At 44.8% G+C, this 20,000-nt stretch overlaps 1 protein-coding gene across 1 annotated transcript in view; it reads left to right on the top strand.

Annotated features, from left to right (window-relative positions):
• gpr139 (G protein-coupled receptor 139) overlaps nt 1–17,425 on the top strand; it is a gene marked incomplete at both ends in the record, with an annotated part of 17,529 nt that extends 104 nt beyond the window's left edge. The window contains 2 exons of the mRNA XM_080446528.1: nt 1–44; nt 16,422–17,425. The exon at nt 1–44 is cut by the window's left edge and continues 104 nt beyond it. Coding sequence (XP_080302654.1) covers nt 1–44; nt 16,422–17,425 — 1,048 coding nt within the window. The remainder of the gene's footprint in view (nt 45–16,421) is intronic.
• Between the last annotated feature and the right edge of the window lie 2,575 nt (nt 17,426–20,000).

The following is a 20,000-nucleotide window of genomic DNA, read 5'->3' as shown; positions in this document are numbered from 1 at the left end:
GCCGGTTATCTACTACAGCCTCCTGCTCTGTCTCGGCCTGCCAGGTAAGACAAATTAGGCATGTGTGCAGCAGGTGAGTGAGTCTGTAGAATAGGCTGTAGGGTGTGTGTGGTTTGTGTGCATGCAGGTTTGTGTGCTTTTGCGTCTGTCTATGCATGTTCACACATCTGCGTCTGTGTTAAATGTGCATTGTTGATGGAGTTGCTTCAGCATGCATTGGTCAACGCGTGTGTGTGCTGCGTGTTTGTGCGGAGGTGTCTTGTCCACAGCTGTTCTGGCGTATCGGTCTACTGTTCGATTTGTCACTGACCTTGTGGCGGTCACGTCAGTTTGTGTGTTCCCCTTTGTGTGTTTGTCTGAGTCTGTGCCTGTCGGAGTTTGTGTTTACATTTTCGAGGCTTTGCGATAAAAAGAAGCGTGTGTGTGTGTGTGTGTGTGTGTGTGTGTGTGTGTGTGTGTGTGTGTGTGTGTGTGTGTGCGTGCGTGCGTGCGTGCAACGTGCGTGCGTGCGTGTGTGCAACGTGCGTGCGTGCGTGTGAGTGAGTGAGTGAGAGACTGACCATGTAAGCAATGACTCAGACTTGACCTCTGGGATGTGTGTGTGTGTGTGTGTGTGTGTGTGTGTGTGTGTGTGTGTGTGTGTGTGTGTGTGTGTGTGTGTGTGTGTGTGTGTGTGTGTGCGCGTGCGTGCGTGCATGCGCGTGCGAGTGTGTGTGTGTGTGTGTGTGTGTGTGTGTGCGTGTGTGTGTGTGTGTGTGTGTTTTATAGTTCCAGACCTGCTGCATTAATGATGCTTCCAGTTGTGTCTGTGACCACTGACTGATTACTCCACTCACTGTCAGACCCATTTATATTTCCTCTGTCATACCCTGCTGTGTGATGTATGGCCACCAACTCATACAGGGCCACAAACAGGTGTGTGTGTGTGTGTGTGTGTGTGTGTGTGTGTGTGTGTGTGTGTGTGTGTGTGTGTGTGTGTGTGTGTGTGTGTGTGTGTGTGTGTGTGTGTGCGCGTGTGTGTGTGTGTGAGAGAGAGAGACATAGAGAGAGAGAGAGAGAGACATAGAGAGAGAGAGAGAGAGAGAGAGACATAGAGAGAGAGAGAGAGAGAGAGAGAGATAGAGAGAGAGGAGGGGGACAAGGTAGAGACCAAAAGGGCGAAAGAGATAAGAGACAGACCAACAGAAATAGCCAGAGCCCAGGGGTCAAATGAAAAGGAAAAGTTCTGATGTCTGACCAGAGGTTGACATTCAGATGCTGAAAAGCCGTGTGCGCAGTAATGTTGGTCTCACTTTGGGATCTAACCAAATCATTTACAGATTCAGCCATCTTTTTATTTTATTTGTATTTTATTTTATTTATTTTCATTTCTGTCTTTCTTTCTTTCTTTCTTTCTTTCTTTCTTTCTTTCTTTCTTTCTTTCTTTCTTTCTTTCTTTTCTTTCTTTTCTTTCTTTTCTTTCTTTTCTTTCTTTTTTAACAGTTTAAACCTGGCATCACTATTTTGGGCATGTCATTATAAGCAAACAATGTCAGAACTGGTCAGAAATGATCAAAAATCAGATTGGATCACTTTCCTTCAATAAAGATCAAGGAAATACAGTGTACAGTAAGCTGTTTGTGAATCAGATGAAATCTGCAATGCAAAGTGATTGCAAAGTGTTTTGTATGCCAAGCACTGCAGTTTCTCCACCGTCTTGAGTCTTGTAAAAGTAAAAGTATTTTTTTTCCTCCCTTCCCTGATTTGCTCTTGTCCAATTATTTCTCTGGGATAGCAAACTGAGCCTTTGCACGATCAATTCTGTCTACCACCTTTTCAAGTCCTCCCGGGCGGACAGGAGTTTTATTTGATCGTTCTGCTGAGTCGTCTTTACAAATGTGATTGAGGTGGGTTTGTTTAATCACGGAGTAACAGTAACCTGAGATTGTGATGGAATCCGAACAGTTCTGTCTGAATTAATGTTGGACTCAAGTGCAGCGGACGAGCACTTACGTAGTAGTAGCAAGCTCAGCTTAATCAATCATTCTGACACAGTCCATTTCATTTGACCTGGACTGTGAATATGAATGTTTCATGAGCTATCAATGTGTTTGGACACATTTGACTGCATTGCAAATACCAACCATTTCATTAGTTAACAGCAATGTTTTCATAGTACACTCATGTGGGATACTCAAAAACATGACCTTTAAAATGAAGGTTGAAAGAGGGATCAAAGAAAAAAAAGATGAGGGGAGGATTGTATAGATTTGACAGTAAAGGGGAGAGAAATTGGGATTTCACGGGTCAAGTGGCAGGACATAATTACTGTGCGACCCAGGGAAAATGATGAGATAGAAAGCCACTAAGCAACAGGAGATGAGAGGATGACGAATACAAGGACACACATGCAGGAATTGTGGAGTTAAGAGTGAGAGAGAGATCAGCGCGGTATAATAGAGAGAGGGGGGGACAGAGAGATTAATAATAGCAAAGTCAGTGAAGTAGCACCCTTAAGCCCTAAGTGAGAGAGCTGCAGACGACAGGGCTGAGATGTATCGCTACATTTTTAATTAATCGCACACCCGCGCTCTCTCTCTTTCTCTACACTGTACCATTTCTCAGTGTTAATTCAATACAAAGAATGTACAAATGGAATCAAATGGCCCTGTAATTAAGGGTCCATTTGGTACACTCAGTTAAATTAACAGAGAATTGAACTACTCGGAAAGTAAATATATAGCTTGCATTGCATTGTTGAGTACTTGAGTACTGCAGCACTCTCAACATGTTTTTGATGTTACATTTGGCGATCTAGGTATGACTATGCTTTTCATGAACTCTACAAAGCCTACTCTTCATAAAAAGTAACAAAGCTACACTAACATTTATCTTTCAAATTAATTCCTTAAGGCAGCGATTCCATACCGATAGGGTCGGGACCGTCTCTAATCTTTACTTTGAAATTGTCGACATTCCACCATCAAAAAAAGGACCCAAAAAGGTAGCCTCAGTGACATGATGCGGACACCACAGGTACCTGCCCAAGCATCAAAATATGGCACCCTGTCATGAGATCAGGATGACCAGGGAGATGGTGTGTGTGTGCGTGTGTGTGTGTGTGTGTGTGTGTGTGTGCGTGTGTGTGTGTGCGTGTGCGTGCGCGTGTGAGACTGCGAGTGCACGTGCATATGTGTGGGTTGCATGCGTGCGGGAGGGTATCAAGAGTGTGGAGGACCTCGTTAATGCTGTAGATGCTATCACAATAAAAGTGGGGCAGAGGATTAGATGGTGCAGACTTAGAGAGAGACGGGTAGAGTGGGGAGACCAATAAGCAAAGGGGAAGACGAGATGAGACCAATGACCACGGGTGGTGCCACGGAAAAGGAGGGGAAAGTGTCAGGATGAGAGGATGGTAAAATGGAGAAAAAGAGAAGACTGAATATTAGGGGACTCTAGTTATCAGTGAATATGAGATGTGCAGGATGCTTTGGTCTGGCTTCTCTCTGGTGTGCATCTGGGGAGCTGAGCGAGGGAGAGGAGGGGAGGGACATGTGAGAGAGGACGGCGGCGGGTTGCTTGAGAGGCCAGAGGAAGGGAGGGTTTTTTAAGGCCATAAATCAGGCTAGCCTGTTGATGCAGTGACAGACCTGACTCAGTTTGCAGTTGACAGCATATAGAAGCTGTCACCATGGCGGGAAACATTGTGTCTTCTTGGCTTCAGCGCAATGCATCACTGTTAAATAACAATTTAAACGTTGTTTGGCATTCTGTCAATATATCAATCTAATGACAATTAGAGAGTCACATTCTGGACAATGTGTTAATCTAAACCAGCTGGCCAATATCCCTCCTTAATGATTGCTTCAATCTGTGATCTTTTCTCCTCCTCCACCTCATCTTCCTACTCCTCCTTCCGCTCTTCCTGCTCATGTTTTGGTCAGGAACAGGAGTCTCATAAAAAGGGATACTGCAGGCCACAAGGTCACATTACTATTGCTTACGGGCCTATTAAACATGAAGAACGGAGTTCGTCAGCATGGAATTCCACATTGTTGGTGGTAGTTACTAGCCTCGATGCGAGGACAAAAGGGATATCAAGGGTGCAGACAGTAGATCTCCACGTTACCATCGATGAATAGTGAAATTAGTAGATCTACAAGCTCATATTTGTGTTATTTTTTGATGATTATAATTTTTTCGTGAATATTTCTGAAAATGTCTGAACATTTTCAATTACATGCTCAAAATTAGGACGGCAGGTTGAAAGTGGTTAAAGGACCATACCGGTGGTTCTGGTATGCTTATCCCATTGACTAACGTGATAGGGTCAACTCAATATTGGGAAGAGATGACAGGGGGATTTTGGACCAATGTTATCTTTTATTTCCGGTGGATTACAGACATCAGGATGCTTTGGGTAGAATGTCAAGTAGGTTTCATCACACAGAAATGTCTGTCACATAGATAACAACAACCTGTCATAACAGAGGCGTGTGCGTGCGTGCGTGTGCGTGTGTGTGTGTGTGTGTGTGTGTGTGTGGGGGGGCATCATTTAGCTCAATGCACAAAAGGTGTGTAGTCACGCTCAGTGTCTAATTAGTTTAACTCAGGCCAGGTGTGACTGCTTAAAGCAGCCATCACCTGACATTACTGCTAACCATTTCCCAATGCAGCTTCCTGTGGTTAGAATTTCAAGGAAGTGTGGTAAACAATTTGCAGATACAGCTCCACCACTGTGCAGTTATATTCTGTTAACATACTCTACCATTAAAATAATACTTTATTAAGTCTCAGATTTCAGCTTCAAAAGCTTACAGCATATCACAGTATACAGTTAATCCAACACAAGGTAACGTTATCGTAGTGTTTTAATGCATTTTAAAGCATGGATTAAAAACTTAAACCCTATATACTTCGTTGAACGGGGTCCCCCAGGGGGTCTATACTTACTTGGTCCCCTCCTTTTACACCAAATATCTTTGCTGGCAGTAACCAATCTACACCAAATCTCTTTGCCGAGAATATCTACACAATGTGTCGCGGCGCAATTTAGCATTTTCTTTTCTGAATGTTCGTCTATTACGACATGCCCAGAATATATGGGGGTGTTAGGGTTCATGTGGTTAAACAAAAAAATAGTCCATGGAGAAGAGATTGATTTACAAAATGACCCTTATTAACCACACATCAGGCTCTATACATAACTGTAGTCCCCGGTTACCCAAAGGCTGCGGAAACACATATGACACCTACAGTTTGTGTTTCCGGTTTAAATCTGCAACCGAACTGAAACGGGTATACCACCACCCGCACTACAGTAATCCACAGAGCCCCATGTTGAACTGACTTTGGACAAAAATGTAAACAAAATGTGAAATCTAAAAATAAAGCCTTGACGCCGGTATGGTCCTTCAACCTCAAACTACCTTCACTCCCCTTCTTTTTATAGTACAGTATAGCTGCTGTAACATCTCTCCCATCCCAGTTCTCCCTGTTCATTCCTCACACGTTGGCACTCAGGTGTGATCACAGGTCAGCTCTCTCTCACAGAGGTTATCTTTAGATAACTAGGGAAAGAGTAGAGGCTAGTCCAGTCATCGACTGATTTTAAACTTTTATTATATTCTAAAACATTTATTATATTCAAGTTGAAGGCTGTTTTGGGGCCAAATTCAGGTTTGATGAAAACAAAGGCAGAGGCGTATGAATCAAAACGTCATATTGTTTTGGTGTTCGATTTTGACGTTCGTCGCCTGTGTTTGACAGATGGCAGCGTTGTAGCAGCGACGTGCTGCTGCTCTTTGTTCGGGGGAATTAAGGAATCGTCCTGCTTTATGTCCAATGTGACACTTTGAGAAGACAAAAGGGGTTGTCGTCAGGTACAAAGTGACAGTGACCTTTGAAGCAAGCTTTGATATTCATGCAACCCCCCCACCTCCCCTCCTTTCCTACTCTCTTCTCCCCTCTTCTTTTCTTCCCTCCCTCTCTACACCTCTCGTTTTCATTCTGTCTTTCATTCTAATCCTCTCCCCCTTCCCTCTCAATCACGCTCTCTCCTTTCAACTCAAGCGACCTTCCTTCAGATCGCGGTGTCTTTCCTGTCCATCTGGCTTTCCCAGCCTCGCTCGTCTTCTCCACTAGTCTAATTTCTCCATCAGTCTAACCACTTAAACCCTATGCTTTACTGACCGGATTCCCAAGGGCTATATACTAGACCCCCTCCTGTTTTTGCCATACACCAGTCATTCAAGGACCCCCCATAACTCTGAGAGTGTACAAATGGAACCTGTAACGGCCCATTTGCCCCCCCCCCCCCCCCCAGGGAACCCTGAGGGCCCCTGGACCCCACTCTGAGAACCCCTGCAAGTATACACTAATCTTCGCAGAGATAGCCGATCTACAAAATTCCCAATATGTCCCAACGCGATGAGTAGTACTTGTAGATCAGCTATTTTCAGCTATAACGTTCCCCCAGAATAGGGATTCTAGGATTCAAGTGGCTATGTGTTGTGAGCTTGTGGATCAGCTATTTCCGCGAATGCCCCCCGATTCCCCGAATAGGGATGCGAGGGTTCAAGTGGCTAAAATGCAGCTACTGTCCAGCTCCGATTCAAGCAGAAAAAAATCCTTACAATTACAAATGTCTCTCTCCCCCCAACCTAATCACCCCCCCCCCCTCCAGCTACCACTCACATCCATTTCCCATACATGTCGTAAGGCCAGAGGGGCCGTGGGGACATGTGGGGACATGTCGTAGGCTATTGATTGGTGCGGGTGAAGATGCCTCTGCACCTAATGGGTGTTTTGTTTTGTTGGGGGGGGGGGGGGGTTTGAGGGGTTCGAGGGGTTAAACTGCGGCGCGTTGAAGTGTTGTTTACCGGCAACCGGTCTGAACACGTCCCCCTTTACCGGTGGGATGAGTCAGCCCTCGTTACACACCCCAGGGAGCACGGCGCGCCGCCTCCTCAACCGCTAAACAACGTCAATGGTCCTGTCACTCGTTATAGATGAACAGCAGGGGGGGGGGTCACAAACATGCACGAACACACGCACATGCGCACACCATGCACACACCAATCGTGTGGGAGCGTGTGTGTGTGTGTGTGTGTGTGTGTGTGTGTGTGTGTGTGTGTGTGTGTGTGTGTGTGTGTGTGTGTGTGTGTGTGTGTGTGTGGAAACCAGTCACAGTCTCACACACACACACACACACACACACACACACACACACACACACACACACACACACACCAATTTCCTGTGTTAGAGAGCGGTCCTCTCCTCAGTCACCTCACTGTGGATTCCCCACAAAAGAAAGAAAGAGAAAGGCAGGATGCAGTGGTATAGAAAGTGAGTATTTATTTTACTCAATTTATTTGATACTTTACCCCTTTACTACCCTACTGTACATCTTAGAGGCAAATACTGTACTTTGTACTCCATTACATTTATGTGACACAGTGTTAGTTACTTTGCAGATTCAGATTATTAATGCAAAACATACATTGGCTGATAAATGATGATGTATTTAGAGGTTAAGCTACCCAGCAGCACATAAAGTAATTAAAATCAGCTCCACCTTTACCAGCTGCCACATTAAAAGTGATGAACACATTAATGCACTACTAATTACAATCCAATAACATGATTGTGAAATGGGCCATTCCGTATAATGAGATACTTTTACATTTGGCTCAGTAAGTATTTTGATGCCAATACGTTTGTACTTTTACTCGAGTAAAGTTTTGAATTGCAGGATTTTAACGTAACAGATCATTCCTACATTGTGCGCATGGGTGCACATAATCGCACACCTGCACGCATGCGTGCAGGTGTGCGATTATGTGCACCCATGCGCACGTACCTGTTTGTGTATCTGTGTGTATCATGCATGAAAGTGCATCCCTCTCCGTTTCAATTCGTCGCTGTCGGGTGGAAACCTCACACAATATGAACAAAACTGTTTCTTTTTCAGAATTCAAATTCAAAAATAGCAAAAGTAGCAGATCGACAAGCTCGAAACGCATCGCAGATCTGCTACTTTTGCTACTTTTGTGTGACGCTCTATGATCAAGTAGGGCGTTGATTTTCGAGGGAAAGAAACAACAACAACTTAGAATATGGAGATAGGAGGTTTCTGCCCGACAAGCAAACAAATTCCTCCTGAGATGAGTTGTCTGTGTGTCACCTGATGCCCCCAGAATGCTGAGCAGAGCCGGGCAGCTCCTCTCTCCCATGCAGCCCCAGAGACACGCGCATAAGGCCTGGGAGTCAATTGAAATGAATGGGCAGCCCGATGCAAGCTGGCCTGGGCTAAATGGAAATGTCAAGCTCAGCACGGATCCCCTTTGTGTGTCTGTGGAAGGACCCGTCTCACTGGGGAGCCCACACAGAATAATACCCAGCCAATGACAGACAAAAATCCCCCTCCCCACACGCCACCCTATTTCTATTCAACGTCAACCCTCTCTCCTTCTAGACGCACACCGCCAACGAGAAAGAAACAGGGGGTGACACTGAGAGAGAGAGAGAGAGAGAGAGAGAGAGAGAGAGAGGGAGAGCGAGAGAGAGAGAGAGAGAGAGAGAGAGACTGATGGGCGAGTGAGAACAAGAGATAGAACAAGTCGACAGATTATAGTTGAGGCCTATTGTGTAGGATTTGCTCCGCTGTTCTAATGTATCTCTCTACAGGAGAACTTTCAGTGGCCGAGGGCTTAGCGAGATGCTTTGATTCACATGAGCACACACACTGTAGAGGCAACGATAGAAACCCCTCCACCTGGTTACGTGTGGTGGGCGGGGGGGGTGAGGGGGTGGGCTGCAGGTGTGTGTACACACTGACAGGTGTGAAAGGGCAGCTATAAGGGAACTGCCACGTAACGCTTTCAGGGGGTGGAGGAGAGGGGTGGGGGGGGGACCGATCACATTGATGATAATCGCACGGTGTATTTTGCTCAGTACAGTATGTCATACTCGGTGGGAAACCCCTGTGAATATGGTCAATGGTGGAAATGAGCGATTGGCAGGCAATGATACGCATGCGTTAGATCAACGGTTCTCAAAGTGGTGTCTGGGGACCCCCATGGGTCCTTGAGGGGGTTCCCGGGGATTCCCCAGAGAACCATTTTAACCCTATACATCAGGTATTTGAAAGTCTTGGGAAAATGTGATTTTTTAAAAATATTTTTAAAACAATTTAACAAGACAAATCTTGCAAGGGGTCCCTGGCATAAAATATATTCAGATGTTCATCCCCGGCCAAATACATACATTAAATGCCTGAAGAAGGTCATCAGTGACCGAAACGTTGCTTCTCTCTCAATAGCTGTGCTCCTGTACCGTGCAGTTTGGCTGTGTGCGGGCGTATCCTTTTATTATTGATATGGGTCCTTCTTGACATGAAAAGGTTTGAGAACCACTCTGTTAGACTCCACATTGGTTCTCAAACGTTTTGTTTTGAAAGACCCCCATAACTCTCAGAGTTACTGACCTGTAAGGGTTTGTTTGGAAGCCCCTCTAGGAATCCCGATGGTCCCTGGACCTCACTTTGAGAACCACTGCGTTAGAGCAATGCCAAGCCACTAGTGGGGATCAAATGAAGATGCAGAGAGAGAAAATACACAGGAAGGAAAGACGGACAGAATTACTATGTTGGGAGCAGCGTAATACACTGACATAGTTGATGCTCCCAATCAGAGTTTGTCCTGGTGGAAGGCTGTGAATCGATAACACAATCAACCAGAAGTCGACAGCAAAGTAATTTGGCTGTGTATGCATGAGGGTCCCGCTCAGTGACCGGCCCATACACAAGACCTGCACGTAAGCCTGGGTGATCCTGTTGCATACTGTGTGTGTGTGTGTGTGTGTGTGTGTGTGTGTGTGTGTGTGTGTGTGTGTGTGTGTGTGTGTGTGTGTGTGTGTGTGTGTGTGTGTGTGTGTGTGTGTGTGTGTGTGTGTGTGTGTGTGTGTGTGTGTCTTGCTTGTGTGTGTGTCTTGCTTGTGTGTGTGTGTGTGTGTGTGTGTGTGTGTGTGTGTGTGTGTGTGTGTGTGTGTGTGTGTGTGTGTGTGCCTTGCTTTCAAAACATTTTAAACATTTTACATTTGAAAATGTAGATCTCAAGATTCAAGAGATTTATTGCCACAAGGATGTACGGGTACATGCACTGTAAAAAACGTAGGTTTGGGGTGCTCCATAATAACACAAAAATAAAAACAATACATAAATAACAATATACTAAACGTATTAACAGCCCTGAAGCCATATAGTAATACGTTAAAAACAGTATATTATTGCTTCTCCGCTAGCAGTGTGTGTGTGTGTGTGTGTGTGTGTGTGTGTGTGTGTGTGTGTGTGTGTGTGTGTGTGTGTCTGTGTGTGTGTGTGTGTGTCTGTGTGTGTGTGTGTGTGTGTGTGTGTGTGTGTGTGTGCGCGCGCGCGTGTGTGCATGCGTGCGTGCGTGTGTCCACATTCGTATGTCTATGCACGTGAGCGTCCCTGTATTGATGTGTGTGGGCCTTCGCCATGCACCCATCTCCCAGGCTGCCAAGGACATCTTTAGTCATTATCTGGAGCCAGCTTTGTAATTTGTAATCAGCTGAGAGTGTCTGGGACTGTGAAGTGTGATGCTCCAGACTCCAAGCTGCCATATTTAATCCAATCCCAGATCTATTACGGTAGGTAGGGGACGGGACCACAAAACATTCATCCCCATGCTAGATGGTCAGTGACAGCTGCTAAGTGCACTGATGCCCCTGTGTTGCAGCAATGCAAATCAATGACAGAGGCAGCTCCATCTGAAAAGGACAGATCGGAGATGGCTTCATGCCGAGCGAGGCAGTTTCACTAAATGCTGCGCTGCCGGCGTTGGAGATGGTTAGCAGCAGTGAACGATTAATATACATTATGGTACAGTGTGACTCTGATCGTTTTTTGTTTGACTGGCCCAGTGGAGCATGAAATAGAGATATTTGGATAAATGGAACTCCTACTGTTTTACTTGCATAGTGACAGATACATATATATATATATATATATATATATATATATATATATATATATATATATATATATATATATATATATATACATATATACATATATATATATATATATATATATATAGAGAGAGAGAGAGAGAGAGAGAGAGAGAGAGAGAATTCTTATGGAGGGGGGATTTTCAATTCTCAATTCTTTATCTGATAGCGAGAGTGGAGAGAGAGACAGGAAATGGCAGGAGAAGGAGATGGGGAAGGAAATGCAGCAAAGGCCCTTGGGTAGGATTTAAACCCAGGCCGGCTGCGGCAGGGACTGAGCCTTTATAAGCTATGTGCTCTATAAGTGAGCCACTAGGGTTACCCAATGGTAAATGATATTGTTGTCTAGTGTGGTGGTGGTCTACATCTCCTTTGGTTAAATGGAAATAGCAATCTTCACCTGTAAGCTCTTGTAAGTTCTTAACTGATTATTTATTTATAAATGTTTTACTATTCATGACTTTCACTTTGGTATTTCTTCATTGTAGAGACTGTTAACCACATAATCCCTATTTTATACATGGTCGTATGATGGTGTCGTGTGGTGAAATGCTATTTGCTTTTAACTTGCTGGAAATGTTTGAAAACCTTTGCCTATAATGACATGCCCAAAACAATGACGCCAGGTTGCAAGTGGTTAAGTTTCTGTTCCATGATGTTATACTACGTAGGAGGCTAGTGCAGTGAGCTGTTGTGGGAACATATATACCTGTATGTATACATACATACATACATACACACCTGGTTCTAGACTTCTAGACCCTCCATGTGTTCGACACCAGGTTTTCTGTTGACAGTTCCCTCAATATTTGCAAGTATTTGTCACCACTCTCAGTGACTTGACAGTCATCCAACCAGTCAGAAAAGCAATGCCAGGATTTGGCACTTACAGGACAATACTGGTCTCACTACAGTATATGTCATCAGACATATATTTTGCATAAATACAGACCACTTTCCTGAAATTTATTTTATAGTTTGTTGACATTTGCATATTCATTCAAACGTTACAGGACTAGCCAGAAAAACGGAGTCAACATTGTCCAAAAGTCACTCAGCAGGAACTGAGGAACTATTTTTTCAGGAATATTAAAATTCTGCTCAACGGCTGCCTTCAGCTCTCTTGGGACTGGTTGTGATTGATAGCTCAGAGTGCATAACAAGAAGAATTGGATACGAGTAACACCTCAGTACTTGAAAACAAACAAGCTATGCCTTGGCAGTCCAATCAGAGCCAGCAAGAGACGTTTAATTTGGCCAGTGAGATGTCATGTCAACCCAGAGCACCCAGGAGCTAATAACAAGTGTACTGACTCTAGAATGGAAAGAGAAGAGATTTGATGATTGCACCAATTTGAATGGCTCCTAGTAAAGCAATACAACCATTTTTGTGAAATGAGCAGTTTCGCAAGGGTGCATTGCAGATTTTTGAAGAAATATCTACGGTAGATCTGCTAATGTACTGTACTAAAGAATATACACCTATACGCACACAATTGGTTAAAAACAAGGACAATATCCGTTAATGTTGAGAAATAAACTGTAGTAGTGTCCTTTAGTGATATCATCAGGAAAGTTTTGACTCTCCACACAGATTCACAAATTTGGAAGCGAAACTGTGTGAGATATGGCATAATTTATGCGTCTTTCCAGTCCCCAAGAGGGAACATAAATAGGGACAGAACCCATTCGGACACAGGGAGCGATTGCACTTTTAGAAGAACAGCAGCAGCCTTTTTGTCCACATTCCCTTTCTCCAATCGACAGGGGCCTGTGATCGTCCATCCATGTCCTCCTCCAGGGCTATTCACCATCGCCATGACCAAGAATCTCTCAGAGAGAGAGAGGGAGCGAGAGAGAGAGAGAGAGAGAGAGAGAGAGAGAGAGAGAGAGAGAGAGAGAGAGAGAGAGGGAGAGAGAACAGGAGAGGGAGAAACATTTGTACATAAATAAAAAGGGAAGCTGGGCAGGGATGATCTCTTTTGCTGCACTAGCGACTCCTACAGGTTGGGAGCAGTGGTGGAAAAAGTGCTTAATTTTTTTATTTAAAGGCATACTAGGTAACGTTTTCAACAAAACTAAAGTTAAATTGTATATCTTTTGTGAGTGGCAAAAGTTTCACAACACCCACTCCATGAATTTCACCCCCGGAAGCCTTTTATTTATATATTTTCTATTGAACGTGGACGGGGGGGACTTTCCCGGGAAAATGACGTTCGTGGCCAACGTCATGACGTCGTGGCCGACGTCCTGGCCGACGTCATGACGTCGGCCAGGAAATACCGCAACGGTTTCCTGTTTGGCCAGGAACTACCGCGCTAATAACAAAAAGGAACCTCACGCTGATTTTAAGAGAATGTAGTATTGGAAGATCGAAAAAGAACAGAAAAAGAAAGCACAGCTCATGGTAACTAATGCTCCACTGGCTAAGAGAAACGATCCGCAGATAGTATAAAACAATTAAAAGATCGCTTTTTGAAACGCTTCCGGCTTCCGGTGAAAACGAATGGAATTCTGGGTAATCGAGGACTACGGAAATTGTATGCAGTGACGGTAGTGACCAGCAGAGGTTGCTAAAAATCGTTATTTGTGATTCTGCATTGTACAACTTTAAGTAAAAGTATCAATACTGCGATGTAGAAATACTCTGTTACAAGTAAAAGTTCGGAATCCAAAATTTACTTGAGTAAAATTACAAAAATATTGGTATTAGGAATGCACTTAAAGTACCAAAAGTAGAAAGTAGGCTACCCATTATGCAAAATGTATACAAATCTTTTGAAAATAGCAGATCTACAAACTCACAATGCGTCGCATCGCAACGCATTGTGAGCTTGTAGATTGGCTATTTTCAAATGGCCGAAATGTATATAGAGTTGAAGTGGGTAATGTATGTTTTGTAATAATAATCAAAATCTACAAAGCAAATCTACAAGCAATAATTGTAGTGGAGTAAAAGTATAATATTTTCCTGTCAGATGTAGTGGAGTAGAAGTAAAAGTACTGAAAATTGGAAATACTCCAGTAAATATTTTTTTTAACTTAAAGGACGACTTCACCACTTTTCAACATATCTTCATATAATAGGTCCTCACTAATGCTCATGATAAAATGAAAATGAAAAAAAAATCTACTTGGTCTGTGTCTTATAGGAGGGCTGTGGACAGTCCAGAAACCCGTCTACCAGTGACATCATCGTTAGGCAGGATTTTTTTCCCCAAAAAGATTACAATTTTTTAATTCAGATTTGTATTAAGACAAGAACAATGGGATCTATTATTGCATGGCAACTTTCCAGGAATACAAAGCCTGCAGTTTCTATTAGCTTGGATTCCCCATTGATGATGACACTGGTAGACGGGTTTCTGAACTGTCTACAGCCCTCCTCTGAGACACAGACTGATTCGAAAAAAATTGTACCATCTTATCATGAGCATTAGTGAGGACCTATTATATGAAGATATGTTGAAAAGTGGTGAAGTCGTCCTTTAAGTGCAGTAGTAAATGTGCCTGCTTAGTTACTTTATAGTACTGGGAAGGATGTGAGGCGTGTTCCTCCGCATGCATTACGTCCTCCTGGTGAATCTCCTCACTGTCACGAGAAAAAGGAGCTGCTGGAGACTTCACGTGTTGGAGGAGACACGTGCTCACCCTCTCACATGACCACCTGTAGCGGTTAGCTGTGACAGGGTCTAAATGTGTGGGGGAAAATTTGGAATTGGCATAAAGACTAAATTGACATAAACACATGATGGTGACGGTGTCATTACATGTACATACTGTATGGATGCAAGAGAAATGTGTGGGATGAGATAGTTAAAAGTAGTAGGAGTGGGGAAATGCAGAGCTACAGACAAATTGGTGTAGGGATCATGTACAGTTACAGTATAACATTATTTATTGAGGGGTACCCAATAGATGAGATAGATGGTGGATGCAGAGAGAGAGAGCCAGAGAGAGAGAGAGAGAGAGAGAGAGAGAGAGAGAGAGAGAGAGAGAGAGAGAGAGAGAGAGAGGAGAGAATGAGTGGAGTGGGAGAAAGATGGAGTCGAGGCAGAGGCTGTCCTTGGGTCTTTATTTTGTTGTTGTTTATTTTGTATGGAGGTGGCGAGCTCAGCACATTGTGAAGACACTGACGCTGCATATTGTGCCCCCCTTTTCTTTTTTGTGGCTCCGCTGTCTATTTATTTATTTGGATCCACATTAGCTGCCATCAAGATAGCAGTCTTTCTGGGGTCCACATGAAAATGTCAAGAAAAGTAAAGTAAAAAGCTAAATATCAAAACATATCAAATTGCATTCCATTGTGGTTGTTAACATTTGGGTTATGTGTGCCTATAACATGCCCCAAATAGAGATACCGCAGGTTGAAAGTCAGGTCAAAGTCAGGTTCAGCAGGGGAGAAGGGTGGAGTGGGGCAACATCGAACAGTTCAAAGAGCAGAACAGTGGTTCTCAAAGTGGGGTCTAGGGACCCCCAGGGGTCCCTGAGGGGGGTTGGGGTCAAAATAGTAGATATACAAGCTCACAAAGCCTTGTAAGGTTGAAGAGCTGCTATTTATTTTTTATTTTTTTCAATGACGTGCCCAAAATAGCAACCCTATCGCCAGAGGAAAACGTTGTCATTGAACGTTTCTCCAGAAACGTTCAATGACAACGTTTCTGGACCACAAAAAAAATAATTGCCAGGTTGAAAGTGGTTACTCTCCATTGTAACCCCACCGTACAGTGGTATGGTAGACAGTAAACAGTTGCAGACATTTAGAATTATTCATCTAACAACAAAATCCTTGGGGGTCCTTGACATGAAAATATTTCAGAACCACTGAAGTAGCAGATCTGCTTGAATATTGGTAAATGCAGAACTGAACCTGAACAAACACAATCATGTTTGTCGTGTGTGCGGAGGTTGAAAAGGTTGCATCAAGTTGGCCCTTGCTGTGTGGTTCTGCTGCTGTTCTCAATGGTCTGAAATTGTTCACAAGATTGGTTGTCCTCTTTTTGTGCTTTCTTTGTGTGTTTTCTTTCCATAATTGTATTTTATAATACGTTTGAATGCCTGTATTTGTGCTAGCAAATAATCAACCCATGCATGGGAGCAACATGTGTCCACTGCCTCTCTGTGTGCTAGGTGTTGTGCTATATCGTGATTGCTTTCTGTGTGCCCGATTTGTTTGTTGTTGGCTGGATTGGTGTTTTCCCCCTTTTCAATAACCTGCCCAATAACGCTCACTCTCCTCATTTTCTTCCTCTGCCCAAATCCTATGCCCAATCCATTTCCAACCCCCCACCTCATCAAACTTCTTCCCTTCCAATTACTTCTCCCTTCCCCTCCTATTCTCTTTCCCTCTCGATCACTCTCCTTCATCCTTGTGTCACCTCCTCCGCCCCTCCTCCTCCTCCTCCTAGCCAACATCCTGACAGTCATCATACTGTCCCAGCTGGTTGTGCGTCGTCAGAAGTCCTCCTACAACTATCTCCTGGCGCTGGCGGCCGCCGACATCCTTGTACTCCTGCTCATCGTTTTCGTCGACTTCCTGTTAGAGGACTTCATCCTGGGCAGGCAGCTGCCTCCGTCCCTCAACAAGGCGGTGCAGGTGCTGGAGTTCTCTTCCATCCACACCTCCATCTGGATCACCGTGCCCCTCACCGTCGACCGCTACATCGCCGTCTGCCACCCGCTGCGCTACCACACCGTGTCCTACCCGGCCCGCACGCGCAGGGTGATACTTGCTGTGTACGTCGGGTGTCTGCTCTCCGCAGCGCCCTATTACTGGTGGCCCGAGCTCTGGCACAGCCTGCCCGGGGTGGAGGCTGGCGGTGGAGCCGGAGATGGAGGTGGAGGTGGAGGGGAGGGCAGCAGGAGCAACGTGGCCCAGCACATTCTGGTGTGGGCCCACTGTGCCACCGTCTACCTCCTCCCCTGCACCGTCTTCTTCTCCCTCAACGCCGTCATCGTACGAAAGCTACGCAGACGACGCAACTGTTTCCGCCTGCGGGGCTACTCCACCGGGAAGACCACGGCCATTCTGCTGGCCATCACCTCCATCTTCGCCGTGCTGTGGGCGCCACGCACGCTCATGATCCTCTACCACTTCTACTCCCCGCCACCAACCTCACAAGGCGCTGGGCGACTACTCCACCTGCTCACGGATTTGGCCAACATGCTGGCGCTGCTCAACACGGGCGTCAACTTCTTCCTATACTGTTTCATCAGCAAGCGCTTCCGAGGCATGGCGGCCAACGTGTTGCGCGCCTTCTTCCGCTGCCGGAAGCAGCCGGCACCATTCTACGCCAGCCACAATTTCTCCATCACAAGCAGCCCCTGGATCTCGCCGGCCAACTCCCACTGCGTTAAGATGCTGGTGTACCAATATGACAAAAATGGGAAGCCCATCTGTATTTCCTCTTGAATTATGAACCACTTACTGCCATCCCCGCCTAGAACGTGTGGGTGTTTTGTTACCCCGGCGACCAACTCTGCCCCCCGTTGGGACTCTTTGAGTTTTAGAAATGTCAGCCACCCTGGAGGGTTGCAGAGGTTGGAGCAGGGATGGGAGTTTTAAGTGGGCGTTGAGAGATAATGAGCAGGTGAATTGGAAGCCAAAGCAGAGCAGAGCAGGAGAAGGAAATAACAGATTGATAGAATAGTTTGATAGAAAATGGAGTTGTGGTTCAACTTAAAACAAGCATTCACCAAGCAGCAGCCAACGTTTATTATTTTCTCCATGCAAAAAAAATAAACCTGAAACCACTGGCTGATCTCTGCTTGTGTGAATGACTCCTCCTGACTCCTGTGAAACTATTGCCTGGCATGTGATATATATCACAGACGGTTGCTTCGGTATCACCAAATTGACTTTTATGAGCCACCATTTGTAACTGAGCTAGAAAGTGACAACTAGATTGAACCCTTGTGACACATCAACCTCTGAGTGACATTGGTTCCTTTATGCACTCTCTATAGAACACACAATGACGAAGACTGCAACAGCTGTGACTCCTTTCTGCTGGGAGACATTTCTAATAGGAGGAGACCTAATCAGTGTGTGGGCATTATTCATCTCATCTTTGAGTAAGATCTAGTTGGGTCACAGTGTGTGTGTCCACTGCCTACAGTTTTGACTGCACTCACGAGAATCGTAAAACAGTGCAGTAATTTCCAGTTAAATATGCAGCGGCGTCTCCAGGGGCATGCTTAGCAGGACTTAAGCCCGGTTGATGTGCTCGCCTGCCTGCACAGGTTGCCTACAAGTTGCCATTTGCAGCCAAATTCACAAACGTTCTTAGGATGAAAGAGGAGCTCTGCTTGTTGTTGTCATGGTGATAATAAAAGTACATATTTATGGTAGACTTGACTGTTATCGTAGATGCACAAAATGTCAACGCAAAAAATATGACTTGGGGGCTGGTGTGGCTCCAAGCTGTCGTTAATCTTTTGATCATAGTTTCCACATTAATAAGCCCCATATACTTCGTCACAATGAATAGCGAAAAAAGCACATCTACAAAATCACAATGTGTCGAGATGCTATGTATTGTGAGCTTGTGGATTTTCTATTTTCACTGTTTTTGAAATGTTGTTTTCACAAGAATATTAAGAAAATTACATTTGCAATGTTTTGAACATTTTCCCCAAAAATAGGGACACCAGGGTTAATGTAGTTAAGAGGGGGACATTTCTGCTATTAGAAGATAGTCCTCCGTTAAATATGAATGGTCCTTGATGACTTACTGTTAGCCATTATCAGAATGAATGTAATCATTTCCTTTATCCTTTATGAGAGAGAGAGACAGATAGAGAGAGAGAGACAGAGAGAGAGAGAGAGAGAGAGAGAGAGAGAGAGAGAGAGAGAGAGAGAGAGAGAGAGAGAGAGAGAGAGAGAGAGAGAGAAACAGACAGAGAGAAACAGACAGACAGACAGACAGACAGACAGACAGACAGACAGGCAGGCAGGCAGACAGGCAGACAGGCAGACAGACAGACAGACAGACAGACAGACAGACAGACAGGCAGGCAGACAGACAGGCAGACAGACAGGCAGACAGACAGACAGACAGACAGACAGACAGACAGACAGACAGACAGACAGGCAGGCAGGCAGACAGACAGACAGGCAGGCAGAAGAGAATAGAACCCCAGCCAAATATCTCTTCTTCCCTGAAAAGAAATGTTTGTTCACAAGGCTAGGATGACAATGTGTGTTTCAGCCTCACTCAGCCTTGAGGTGACGGCAGCTTAGTGAGGAAGCTTGAATTTACTCACCAACACCACCACAGTCATATAAATCAACACAGTCCCAATCCTGCCCGGTAACAAACCATGTGAAAACGCACACACACACACACACACACATGCACGCATGCAGCAACACATGCACGCATACACACGTAATGTTTATCTGTGGAACCGAGTCAAACTAAATGTAATGCCTCAATTCAACTCCTACATTTCCAAGTGTTTATCAGGGTGGGGGGTCCCCAGTTCACATGTGATTATTTGGGGGGTCGCGGCCTGAAAAGGTTGAGAATCATTGTTGTACATAACTGGCTTGAACAAGTCTGTCCTGCAATCATACTGCACCATTTCCTAAACTGATTGTCCTCAAAATGACTGCGAACAGGGAAGAGTGGATTGTCAACTGCCCCTCAAATTCTGCCTTCAAGGTACCCTCCCCATCTCTTTCCTCGTCCTGTATGTCAATGCTTTATGCCAACTCTAAGAGTTCGTATGAGGGCAGTCTCCTTTACATTGCATCACAGACCTTGTTATGTCTCCATTTTGTAGATATACACTGTACACAGCCTTCATTAATGATCACATATTGATCCCCTCACAGTTAGGGACCTTGAGTAGAACGTGGAGGTCAGATGTTTACTGTAGGTTCATGATGTAGTGGAGATGTACGGCAAATTGCCAACTGCAAATCCCACGGCAAATCCCACAACAGATGATCAATAATCAATAATCACTTAGTGAACCCCAAG

This window comes from Gymnoscopelus braueri, assembly GCF_963280865.1.
Source record: "Gymnoscopelus braueri genome assembly, chromosome: 13".
In the NCBI taxonomy this organism is placed as follows: domain Eukaryota; kingdom Metazoa; phylum Chordata; class Actinopteri; order Myctophiformes; family Myctophidae; genus Gymnoscopelus; species Gymnoscopelus braueri.
The sequence above is the reverse complement of the archived record's forward strand: the minus strand, read 5'-3'. Positions and strand labels throughout refer to the sequence as shown.